The 12787-nt window shown below is 36.5% G+C and overlaps 1 protein-coding gene across 1 annotated transcript in view; it reads right to left on the bottom strand.

The window, feature by feature from the left end:
• Positions 1 to 8625, bottom strand: part of LOC142349100 (sodium/hydrogen exchanger 9B2-like) — a 44730-nt gene extending 36105 nt beyond the window's left edge. Inside the window, exon 1 of the mRNA XM_075400513.1 lies at positions 8220 to 8625. Within this exon, the coding sequence (XP_075256628.1) occupies positions 8220 to 8362 (143 nt within the window). The 5' untranslated portion in view covers positions 8363 to 8625. The remainder of the gene's footprint in view (positions 1 to 8219) is intronic.
• Between the last annotated feature and the right edge of the window lie 4162 nt (positions 8626 to 12787).

The raw sequence follows: 12787 nt of genomic DNA, 5'->3' as shown, positions 1-12787 counted from the left end.
AAACTGTGCACTTCCTTTGATCACTCTTGAAAATCAAAAACTGACCAACCAAGCTTAAATTTTTAAAGTTGTTTTCCAGTTTCCAATTCTGTTAACTTGTAATGATTGTTTAAACTTGAGACATGTCAATTGAACAATTCACTATTTTGTACTCCAACTGAGATTTTTGCTATTTGATAAAAATATAAGAGAACTCTCTTGTTTTTTAAACCTTAGACTTTCAAATTTGTTTCTTGCCTTTATTTGGCCACAGAGTTGTTATCCAAACCCCGGTCTCAGTCACTATAGCTCTCCTGGCATTGAAGCCTTAAAGTTCCCAATGTTGATCACCAGAAAAGTTTTGGTCTGACTATCAATTGGCCACAGAAATTTATTTTTAGTTACAGTTAGGTCTCCAGAGTTCTCCGGGCTTTGAGGCTTTAAAATAAAACCATCAAAACTGGCTCTCGTGGTTATTTGGCCACAGAGCTATTATTCATACCTGAACTTGAATCTCTTTCTCTCCTGGCTTTAAGGCCTTAGAGTTCTTTATTTTTGCTTCTTCGGCATTAGAGTTGGTGTTAAAAGCTGTTGTTAATAATATGAGACCCTACTGGTTTAAGGACATCAGAGTTGCTTTCAATACGGCCTTTAAAGCTAAGCTGACTCTCGTGGCTATTTGGCCACAGAATTTTTTTAGTTAAATATAAGTCTGCAGAGTTCTCCGGGCTTTGAGGCTTTGAAATAAGACCGTAAAATATGGCTCTCGTGGTTATTTGGCCACAGAGCTATTATTCATACCTGAACTTGAGTCTCTTTCTCTCTTGGCTTTAAGGCCTTAGAGTTCTTTATTTTTAACACTAGCAAAATTTTCGACGGACTCTCATTGCTTCTTCGGCATTAGAGTTGGTGTTAAAAGTTGTTGTTGATAATAGGAGACCTTGCTGGTTTAAGGGACTCAGAGTTGCTTTCATGCGACATTTTAAACTAAGCTGACTCTCGTGGTTATTTGGCCACAGAAATTTGTTTTTAGTTAAATTTAAGTCTCCAGAGTTCTCCGGGCTTTGAGGCTTTAAAATAAAACCATAAAATCTGGCTCTCGTGGTTATTTGGCCACAGAGCTATTGTTCAGAGCTGAACTTGAGTCTCTTTCTCTCCTGGCTTTAAGGCCTTAGAGTTCTTTATCTTGAACACTTGTAGAGTTTTCGTCTGACTCTCATTGCTTCTTTGGCATTAGAGTTGGTGTCAAAAGCTGTTGTTGGTAATCGGAGACCTTACTGGTTTAAGGACCTCATAGTTTCTTTCAATACGACCTCTAAAGCTAAGCTGACTCTCGTGGTTTTTTGGCCACAGAAATTTTGTTGTTGTTGTTGATTGTTGTTTTGCGTATGTGATAAAAATTTTGGGATTCTCATGGCTTTTAAGGCCTTAGCTTGTCCCTTTTCTGAAAATCCGAAACACTGGAGGAGACACAGGGATCATACTGGGAGAGAAGTTGTCACGAAAAAACGCAATTCTACCTCAAATGTGGGCGCACGTGTTTTTCGACAATCAAACAGAATTATACGTGTTTACGAAAACTGACAAAACATTCAACAATTCTCGTCGAAAAGCACTTGTTGTCTATGCAATGGCGAGACAGGAATTTCATGACAAATAGTAATGTGTTTCTAATGGAGTGAAAGACAGCGTTCAAATTTGACTCAATTTTGTTTGGTTATAAAGTTGATATTTCAATTGATTTTCGTTCTGTCTTATTTCATGAAGATGACAATATTGTTGATTTTATGTTTATTGCGTTCTGACGTTATTTTGTGAATAGTTAAAACATTTTTCTAAATTTAGTAATTTTGTACAATTGCAGTTTTACTTTCATTTTTTTATTAAGCTGAGAAAATCTAGGTAAACATAGCTCGCATTATCTTTTTATTAAGCAAATGACTTCAAAAATGTTGACTGCAAAATTAAAAGAAACTGGTTACAAATTGACCAAGCTCAAAAATGCCGCAGCTCAAAAATCCAAACACAAATCCAATTCTTTTTAAGCAAATGACTTCAAAAATGTTGACTGCAAAATTAAAAGAACAAATCAGAACAAGAAAAATCCAATTGACCTGTAAAAGATATTGAATGAATCTGAAGTTTAAATCTTTCGTTTTTTTCGAAAACTTTTCCAAACTATTCCTATCTTTTCTGGAACTATTGTAAAAGCTATATCACAATGAAGTTCTAGAAAACTTCTCCAGAGAACTGTAGCTACTCTGTGAAATGTAGTGGTACTCTGGGATCTTTCTCTTCAGAGTAGTCTCATTGTAGGCCTCCTTTAAGCCAGCTTTGTCAAGAGTTGTCCAAGAGTAGGCCTGCTCTGAGCCAGCTCTCAAGAATCGTCCCAGAGTAGGCCTGCTCTGAGCCAGCTCTCAAGAGTTGTCCCAGAGTAGGCCTGCTCTGAGCCAGCTCTGTCAAGAGTTCTCCCAGAGTAGGCCTACTCTGGGCCAGCTCTGTCAAGAGCTGCCCCGGTGTAGGCCTGCTCTGAGCCAGCTCTGTCAAGAGCTGTCCCAGTGTAGGCCTGCTCTGAGCCAGATCTGTCAAGAGCTGCCCCAGTGTAGGCCTGCTCTGAGCCAGCTCTGTCAAGAGCTGTCCCAGTGTAGGCCTACTCTGGGCCAGCTCTGTCAAGAGTTGTCCCAGAGTAGGCCTACTCTGGGCCAGCTCTGTCAAGAGTTGTCCCAGAGTAGGCCTACTCTGGGCCAGCTCTGTCAAGAGTTGTCCCAGAGTAGGCCTACTCTGGGCCAGCTCTGTCAAGAGTTATCCCAGAGTAGGCCAGCTGTCAAGAGTTGTCCCAGAGTAGGCCAGCTCTGTCAAGAGTTGTCCCAGAGTAGGCCTGCTATGGGCCCAGCTCTGTCAAGGATAGCCCAGAGTAATGCTACTCTGGGAGTTCTTCTGTCAAGTGTAACCGCATACTTCTACTCTGGAGCTACTCTGTCAAGCCTAAAAAGTGACCTGATCAGACTCTGATCCAGCTCTGAGAGTTTTCCTGAATTTACTCTGTTCCAGCTCTGATCTACTCTGGAGGTAAGGTACGGGTGGGCATATAACTTTTATGACCCTGGTCGCAAGGGAGACTTCTGGAAATACCGTGCTCGACAAGTGTTGGGTATGAAAAGAACGTGGTTGACCTATTTTTGGTGTAAATGTTTTTTGGTTCGACCATAAGAAAGCCAAATATTGTTCAGGGTTGACCACATGTTTACTAATATTGGCCATGGATTAACCATGATTCAAACAATATGTGTCGCTGTCAATGGGCAGCTGTTATGGTTGATCATAGGTCAACCAAACTGTAACAGTGTTGGCAATTTTAACGTACAAAATTTCCTCTTAGGCTCTTTGGTGGTCAGATACCAACCCTAATTGATTTATCCCAACCCTAATCATTCATTTGATTAAAAAGACGCATTAAAAGACTATTGATTGACCGTCGGTCTTTCCAAAGTCTTTTCATGAGTCGACTCACGGTCATTTCTCAGCTACAAATGACCATGGGTCGACTCATGAAAAATGTTGGGTCGACTTTGGAAAGACCATGTGTTAAATATGAAGACTTTGAGCCGACGGTAAATAGGTTTGAAAAGACGATCCTGAAATATTATTCAATATAAGGTTTTTGCATAAAATATTTTGAAATTTTTTTTGATCGAGAAAATTTGAGGAACTATTTTTTTTTTCATTTTAAAAACTGTCGTGCCTGTTTTAAATGAACAGAAAAAGCGGCAAAAATTTGTTCTAGCTGATGATCAAAAAGGCTGATATTACGGTCCCTTCTTTGATTAAAATTTTAGAACTTTTGGCAATCGCTTATCTATTTCTGTTATGTTGGGAGGCTTAGCTCTGTAAAAGTTTCTGCATCTGCTTTTCTGGGAAAAATGACCTTCATTATCTACCAGATCAATTGAAATAGTTGCAAATGAAAATTAGTCAGGGTCGACCGCCACATGGTACGAGAAGGCTCTATGGTATTAACGTGTTGCATTCCCGGGTTGAAGTTTCTTTGATTTCATACAAGGATCATATATGATTTCATACTGTCCATACTTGATTTCTTAGTACGATCCTTCTATGAAACCAAAGAAATCATATATGATCCTTGTATGATTACCATGAAACCATATATGATCCTAGTACGAATACCAAGAATCATACATCTATTTTTCGAAAATCTTTAACCATTTAAGTTTTTTTGTTTTTATTCGGTGGGGCATCACCTATTTGATACCCCGGCATCACATTGTGATCCGCCAAAAGACCCTAACGTACAATATCAATTGGAAATTGGTCACAAAATAATTCACCGCATACTATTATTAATGTATGTACAATCAAGTTCAATCAACTTAAAGGCGTCAATAATTACAATAGAAAGTTCGAAATTTCGGAAAGATGAGTTTATGCTCCTGTTTTTTCAGAGTTTTTCCTTTAAAACCAATTGATTGCTCTTGTTGCTCGGAGCCATTTCAAGCACCGGGAAGGGCTTCTGCTGGCTCTGCTTGCTTATACTCTTTTTCTTGGTGTTCTTGGCTAGCCTCGTAGAAGTTGATTGGTTTGTTGTATTTCAATGCGTGGTAAGATATCAATAATTTTTTTTATTCAAAGTAAAAAAAAGTCGTTTATTAAGAAAAATTATTCAAGAAGTAATAAATATTGAGAGTGGGAAAAGTAAATAAAAAAATAAATAAACAAATAAAAAATTGGGTTGCGCTCGCGTCAGGGAATGAGTTACTGAGCTTCATTTGATCAGAGAATTAAAGAGCTGCGCTAGTCGTAAAAAGTGTAATTAGTGTTACTTTGTTCATGAAGGCAAGCATTAAGACGCGTTTAAATAAATTGAGGGACGGAATCGTTTTGAAGATGGAAGTAAAATACAGAAGGAAAAATAAGTTAAAAGTGCTATGCTAACCTGAACCTTAAAACCACTGAACCAAACCGCGCATAGCACTAGATTATATCATTAGTTGTATAACCGTAACTTTACTTTGATAAAGATATCAGTGGAGTGAATGTGAAAAAATGAGAACATTTTCTAGGTTTAAAATGATGTTAATCGATTAACATTCTTCAGTAGATAAAAGCTGTATAAATTGCTGTTGTTTTCCTTGTGTTTTTCACAGCTAAGCCCCGAATTTACTAGGTGAGCGGCTGGCTTAGCTGTTCGGTTACAACGCTGTTGGTTCTACGTTTGCCCTGAATTTACTACGCAAGCGGCTGGCAATAAGTCATTGGATGATGGTAGTTCTGGCTTTTCTACGATATTGAAACTGGTAAAGAACATTAGCAGGACAGATGTTCCAGTGTGCTTTGATAAGTGTTTTTTGGACGTTCTCTTTTTTTCTGGATCAGCTCAAGTATTGATTCGATTTTGTTTTCTTTTGCCCGTTTCAGGTACTCATTAGCTAATCTAATCTGAAGATCTCTTACTGCAGGTATATTGGCCTCTTCATGGAGTTCTTTTACACTGTACCAGCGGGGTTTCCTCATGCAAATTCTTAGTGCTCTATTTTGAGTCAGTTGTATGTTGTTGATAATTGAATTAGAATGATCAATCCAGCAGGCATTCGCGTAGAGAAATAGAGGTCGGACCCATGATTTATACAAGGTCAGTAAGCACTCTTCATCAATGTTGATCTGACTGAGCCGCCATAGTTGACAGATTCTTTTGTTTGCTCTTGCCACCAAACTTTTGCAGTGTTGGTTCCACTTTAGATGTGGGGTAAGGTTTACGCAAAGAAATTTGATTGAATTTGCGCCTTCAATTCTCGTACCATTGATAAAAAGGTCTAAGCTGAAAAATTTTTTTGACGGATTATTAAACAGCATAAAGTTTGTTTTGCCTGGATTTACTCTTATCTTGAGTTTTTCGCACCATTTGATCAATTTATCTAGTGAATACTGAAGTTTCTCTTGAATTACTCTACCGGAGCGCGACCTGTAGTAAAGGGCAAAATCATCAACAAATTTGTGCCTTTATTCCAGGAATGCCGCTGACATAAACCAGGAAGAGTATTGGTGCAATGACGCTGCCTTGAGGTACTCCAGCTAGTGTTGAAAATGTGCTACTTTTTGAGTTATTAATTTTCACGAAGATGCTTCTCTGAGAGAGAAAAGAGTTAACCCATTTTATCAGAGGTTTATGCACACCAATTTTTAGCTGTTTGTTTTGAAGTCCTAGTCTCCACACTGCATCAAACGCTTTTTCAATATATAGGCAGACAAATCCGACCATTTCGGACCATTGAAATGCTTCTGTTACGTGCTGAGTAAGTTCGAGCAAATTATCAGTTGTGCAACGGTTCCTTCTATACGCACTTTGCATTTCACCGAAGACATTATTTTCTTCACAGTGCGCTAGGACAAAATTTTTTACTGCTGTTTCCCAATTTTTTGCAATGCAATTGGTTAGGCTGATTGGTCGGTAATTTTATGCATCTTTTTTGTTTTTGTTCGGCTTTGGTAACATTTTGACTTGTGACTCTTTCCCTGTAGTTGGAACATAAGAATTGTTTATTGAGCTAGTTATCAAGAGACAAATATATGCTTTGAGGCTTTTAGGTATTCTTTTCAGGATGTTAAAGCTGATTTTATCTGGTCCTGGACTTGATCTTCTTGTTTTGTTTAAAATTTCTTCATAATCGTCTACTTTTATAATGCAGTAGTTATTTGGTTCACTATTTTCGTTCGGAGAAACATTTTTGTCTCGTTTTCGACTTTCTCGAAGTGCTCATTTAGTTCGAAGTTTTTGTAATTATGATTTTTCAATGTATCCTGTAGAAGAGTTTTGAAGTTTTCGAATTTCTCAATGTCTATTTTTGCTCTGAGCTGTTTATATGAGAATTCAACACTTTGTTCAGTCTCATTTGGTTTTTTTGAATCACCACATAAAGCTTTAACTGCTCTCCAAAAGCTTTTGCTTCCCTTATTTTGAGCACTTGCGATTGATTGATTTTTTCCGATTGTTTCATGGACCTCTTTATTTCTCGTTGGAGGAAATTTATTTCCTTTTTCAGGAATTTGTACTGTTCTCCGTTTGTTCTTTTCAGCTCTCTTCTTTTTTTCTTCTTTTCACGGATTAGTTTAGTAGTTTCATGTCCAAAGGGAAATCTTTTTTGTTGGATATACGACTTCTGTAGCGAGAATTGAATGACCTGTACAAGTAATTCATTTAGTTGATTTAGTTCTTCTGCTTTTGGATAGACTGGTGGGTATAGCACAGACTTTTCGTATTCTTGTCTGACAATCTGAGTGAATTTTTTGAAGTTGATTTTTGCCTTCAAATCGAATTTGCTTTGAGTCATTATATTCAGTATAGTAATGGTTGAGCTGTGGTCACTACCAAAGTCATTGGAAACATAAAATGTGTCAAAATATTTGAAGACTGATTGATCGGCGAAATGTAGATCAAGCATATTTCGACATTCTCCTTGATATGATTGATATGTGTGGTAACCGTTATTTAAAAGCTTGAATTTTCCAGTTTCAATAGTTTCAATTATTTTCTCACAATTTTCAGTGTTGTATGTGCAATTCAGCTCTTGATGTGGAGCGTTGAAATCTGTGGCACCAGTCAATTGGAAGTTGGTCATAAAATAAAGGAGTAGGTCCAAATAAATAACAAAATTTTTGACGTACTCTGAAGCCAGTTTATAAATATAAATTCTCATTTAAAAAAAATTAATCAAGAAAAAAATTAGATTTCACGTCAAATTCGTTTTCTGAGTACGTTTAAACCACAAATTTACTCTTTTAGCGCACACAAAGAATCAAATGTGGATTGCAAATGCGGTATAATAATTTAATAAGTCCTCTGACTACATTATACGAGAATTTGTGGCACCAGTCAATGTATTATGTGTCATATATGACCTTGTATGAAATCCAAGAAATTTTTTCAACTTCAATGGAGAATCAAAATTATACAGTTTTTAGTCTTTGAATTTTTTTGTATGATCTTTGTATGATTTCTAGGAAATCATATATGGTCCTTGTATGACTACCAAGAATTCATACAAATCATACATGACCTAGTATGATTACTAAGAATCATATATGACCTAGCACGAAATCAAAGAAAGTTGTATGATCGTTGACCCGGGTTAAAGAGTATTTTTGGCTGCGATGGCTGCCTTTATGAGAAACGGGGGAAGAAACATCCCGTCTAAATTACATGCAATCTTCTCGAAAAACTCTACTACCTGATATACCAGCAGAATATTGACTTCCAGTTCCGTTCCAGTGATAGTCCATCAATAGGGTGCAATCTGTAGGCACAAAATCTCCGACATTTATCACACCTGTTTGCCTTGAGTGGCACTACTTCGTAAGAGTCTTCAGGCATATTGTAACAGCGGACAGCCTCAGAAAATAGACATATAAGGGTAAACTCAGCGCTAAAAGTGTTTGCCTGCCTTTTAATATTTTTAAAACAAATTACGAAGAACAATATATTTAATAGGATGCGATAACAAGAAACTGATTTGAAAGAAATATAGAATTTAAGGCTGATTACAGTTGAAATATGGTATACGGTTTTCGAAAAAAAAATCTTAATTCAGTACGTTTGAATGGCCAGATAACCAAATAACAAGCGTAGCAGTTAATTCAATTGCTTAAGATTTGAAAAGGAAGTCAACAAGAACGAAGCGTGAACCTAAATAGCGACGTATTGAGAGTAGTTCTATTATTCATTAGACATCGAACAGCATTATACCTTAATTGGTGATTGATTTCCAGATGTACATGACTTATATATCCGTTAACCTGATTGACTGTACGTGGTGTCATTGGATATAGTTAAATAGTTAGACATTTAAATTGTAGGACAGGTGACTTCTTGGATACTTTTGTCTTGTACATCTGTTATTTCAAGTTCATTAGACATTTGCTTTTTGACACTCGTTAATGAAAGTTTCACTTGACCTTCGACCCCGCTTCAATGCACTAAAACTCATTAGGTTGAAAAAAAAGAAGTCTAATATGCAATTATGGCACACTGAAAAATCGGGCCTTTCCCATTATAGTCCCCATGAAGATATAAACCCCCAATATGGTATATTTACCATGATTGGGGGGCTATAGGTTATCTGACCACTATGCTGGGGGGCTATAATGGGAAAGACCCGAAAAATCATCTATAAAGTTGAACCTCAGACAGCAAAAGTCACAATATAAGTTATAAGAGAAATATTTTTGGGATTTATTTTGTTTTGCCAGCATAGTGGTCGTATAAATTTTGGTGTCCCGCTTTTTTACCCCTATTCATTTAACCCCCTATCATCTAACCCCGATATATTCAACCCTGTATCATTAAATCACTCTATCTTTTAACCCTCTATCATTTCACCCCGATTTTAATCTTTCTATAAAATAAGCATTATTAAATTAGCAAAATAATCATTTGGCCATGCCTCGGCACTTGATACGAAACTATCACAACCGAATATGGGATTTGTTATCCACTTAATTATGACCAAAAACGCCTTTAATGTCGACTGTTAATTGGCGGGATGAAATGATAGAGGGGTGAAATGATAGAGGGGTGAATAAATCGGGGTTATATGCTCGTTCAGAAAAATGAAACGATAAAATTACAAATTTGATTTGATGCTTTTTTACGTTTAAGTGGGTTTGGACAATAGTCTTGCTCAGGGTGTGTTCCGTCTGTCCAATGGTCTGAACATCGGTCTGGCCTAAGTGTGTTCAGTCTGGTCAATGCTCTGGACAGACTCTGTTCAGTCTGACCAAGGGTACCCAAAGTCTGTTCAAAGTCAAGATGGCTGGTCTGGTCAATGCTTATTTTGGTATGACCGGTCTGGAGCCCCTGTCTGCAACCCAATTCTGTCTGAGCAATATACCTGTCTTTGGTTCCGAACCGCATCTCCTGGGTCAAAATTTTAGTTTGAAAAAAAGACTTAAGTTTCAATGTTTGATATCAGGTATTATGGTAAAAAAAAGTAACTTGAGCGTTAGTCGCGTAGTCGCACCTGTTATCGCACCACATGGTTCCATAAGTTGTTTGTATATTTTTTAGAACGTTATTAGAACTGTTTCTTGAGTAACTCCTTGATACTACTCAATGCAGTTTGATATACAATTATTGTTTATTTTTATTCCAATCTGATTATCAGAGAACATTATTAACGAAATAAATTGCCCCAACAGTCGTATTAACGGATAACATACTTCGTCGTTCGTATCTGTACACTACAATCTTCCTACAACTTTCTTCTGTAATCCAGTGTAGTTGTATTATATTGATGATCTGTTTCTTTTTGTAAAAAGCATGTTTCTAGGTAGCACGGGATGACATGTGTAGGCAAAAAATCTATCAAGTAAAAGATAGAAAAATGCTTTACATGTCGGAAGTAAGAAATAATTCGTGTAGAGTTTAGAGGAGGCGCAGCCTTGCTGTAATGAAGCTCGACACTACGCAAAGGAAACGAAGATATCAACTGTCGGACCATTTTGCTTCAGATCGCCTGTCAAAAACAAAAAATGTTGTGAAGTGTCAAGCAACCATGTTCTTGGAGCTAAAGGCTGCCTGATGAAATATCTCAGTCCTCAAGGAATGATAAAAATAACTTCATCAATAGTTTTTTTGGGAAAAAACATGCGGGACAAAATCTAAACTTAGCAGCGCAGGTTGTGAACTTAACTCAACAAAAGATTGCTCGCTTGGCTTAGTAATGAACATAGTACTAAGCTAAAGTGAATTTTTTTAAACTTTTAACGTAGTCCTCTTAGAGGTAGCAAATTCATTGCTTTTTTAGAGTTGTGTCGTAAATTGTTTATGTACTGATTTGTGGTTCATTTAGGTAATCTTAGTTGCCGTAGAGAGTTTAGTTCAATCTTTTGCTTTTGAGCGTGCTAAGTCAGCTGAAGTTGCTAGGAGTGATCTAATTCACGGTAGAAAGGATTATTTAAAAAAGGCCTCTACAGCCTCAGTTTTTCTTTGTATTGTTTGTTGATCTGGAGTCTTTTACCAAATATTCATCGCTTTACAGAACATAAGTGTGTTGGGGTGCTATGAATTTCTTTCTAAGTGACTTTTAAGGTATAAAAATCGGCAAGGTCAAATATGGGAAAATCGAATTTCTAAAATTTTTCAAAACGACTGCTCATTATTCATTTTTTTTTTTCAAAAATTTGTTCACATTTCTCTGAATAAAAACGAATGGTAAAATCAATTTTAGAGGCTCGCTGATGGCATTAAGTATATTTAAGCGACACAAAGCATTAAAGAACACGTTTTCCGACAATTTTCTTATACTTTCTGAAATTGAAGGTTCACGAGCATTGCATTAACTATTGAAAATAATGGCACAAAAACTTTTTTTGAAATAAAAATTCCAGAACTTTCCGATTGCAATTATGTATTTCAATTTGTTTTTGCTGATTTTTAAGAGCTGTGCCGAGTTTGTTTTTTTCTTACTTAGATTAGTAATCTTTTCGCTATGTTCTGAAAAACGGCTTCCCGAATCGGGGGACGTTCACTGGAGACAATGAGTACGGAACCCCAAACATGCCGCCCTGCAACATAATTACTGAATTGAGCACTTCAACAAGTGAGATAAAAATTTTACTTTGAGTTTATTTTTAAATAAATAGTTTGAGTTTGAACACTTTTCCATCCCTTTCAGCATGCTTGTTTTTTATTTAATATATGTTTTAACCTTATACACTCTATTTTCCTCACATTACACCTTATGTGTTTCTGTGTTACACGTGAAATTGGCATCTACCTATCAGCATTTTCTGTTTGTTAATCAGGCAATGAAATTTTTATAATGCACAGGCAAGCTCATCATTTTAAGATGCTATAGAATGATAGCATTCTTTACAAAGTTTGGTCAGCATATAATTCTGAAAAAAGATTTGAAATTTTATATATGATTCCACTTGAGTCGTCGCTTAAATTTAAATCTAGCAGAGAAGTCTCAAACAATTTGCCCTAAGATCCTTTTGCGACACTTTCAAGATAGGAAATTGAGCATATTGCCAATTTATCAGAGACTGCATTTTCCATCCATAGCTGAAGTGCTAAAATGGGATGGTAAGTGCTTTTGGCGAGGAGTTCTTTTGTTTTTAAAAATAATTGTTGTCTAAATAAATCCACTTTTCAAGTTCTTTTGTCGAGATATATCTTTCCGTTGCCACCGTGGCCTGGTTCTGCTTTTCATTAATTTATTATTATGCATGCCACTTAAATGTGAATGAAGATCTTAAATAATGGAGCTCTAAATACTTATTTGACAGGTCATTTACGTTCCGTTCTTGTTTGCAGTGTGGATAGAAAAACACTTTCATTTACCACCTTTTTATATATGCCACAGTCCCCCTTTTTAACAACGAAAACAGGACCATAAAAGCGCCAATGGTGTTGTACTGGATTTAAGAACACCCAAGTAAATAGTGTTCAATTGATACCAAAAACAGATGTTAAAATTATATGTTGTGAAAAATTTTAATGGAGAGTAGTTTGTTTGTTTTTCATCAATAATTAATTACAGAGTTAGTTTTCAGAGTTTTTGTTTTGTTCTTTTTTCTTTTTAACGCATAGGATTATTTTTTGCTTATGCTGTTCTGAGATCTGTCAACAACTAAGCAAAACATGCAATTTTTGCCTTTGATATTGAAAACCTTAAAATTGACACACCCCCCCCCCCCCCCCCCCCGCATCAAACGAAAATTTGATAGAAAAACTTCCACCACCGCCGAAATCTTTGTCAGGACCGCTGTTAGAAAGTTGGCTAACATTGATTCG

Source organism: Convolutriloba macropyga, chromosome 11 (assembly GCF_964194025.1).
Source record: "Convolutriloba macropyga chromosome 11, txConMacr16.3, whole genome shotgun sequence".
Classification (NCBI taxonomy): Eukaryota; Metazoa; Xenacoelomorpha; order Acoela; family Convolutidae; genus Convolutriloba; species Convolutriloba macropyga.
The sequence above is the reverse complement of the archived record's forward strand: the minus strand, read 5'-3'. Positions and strand labels throughout refer to the sequence as shown.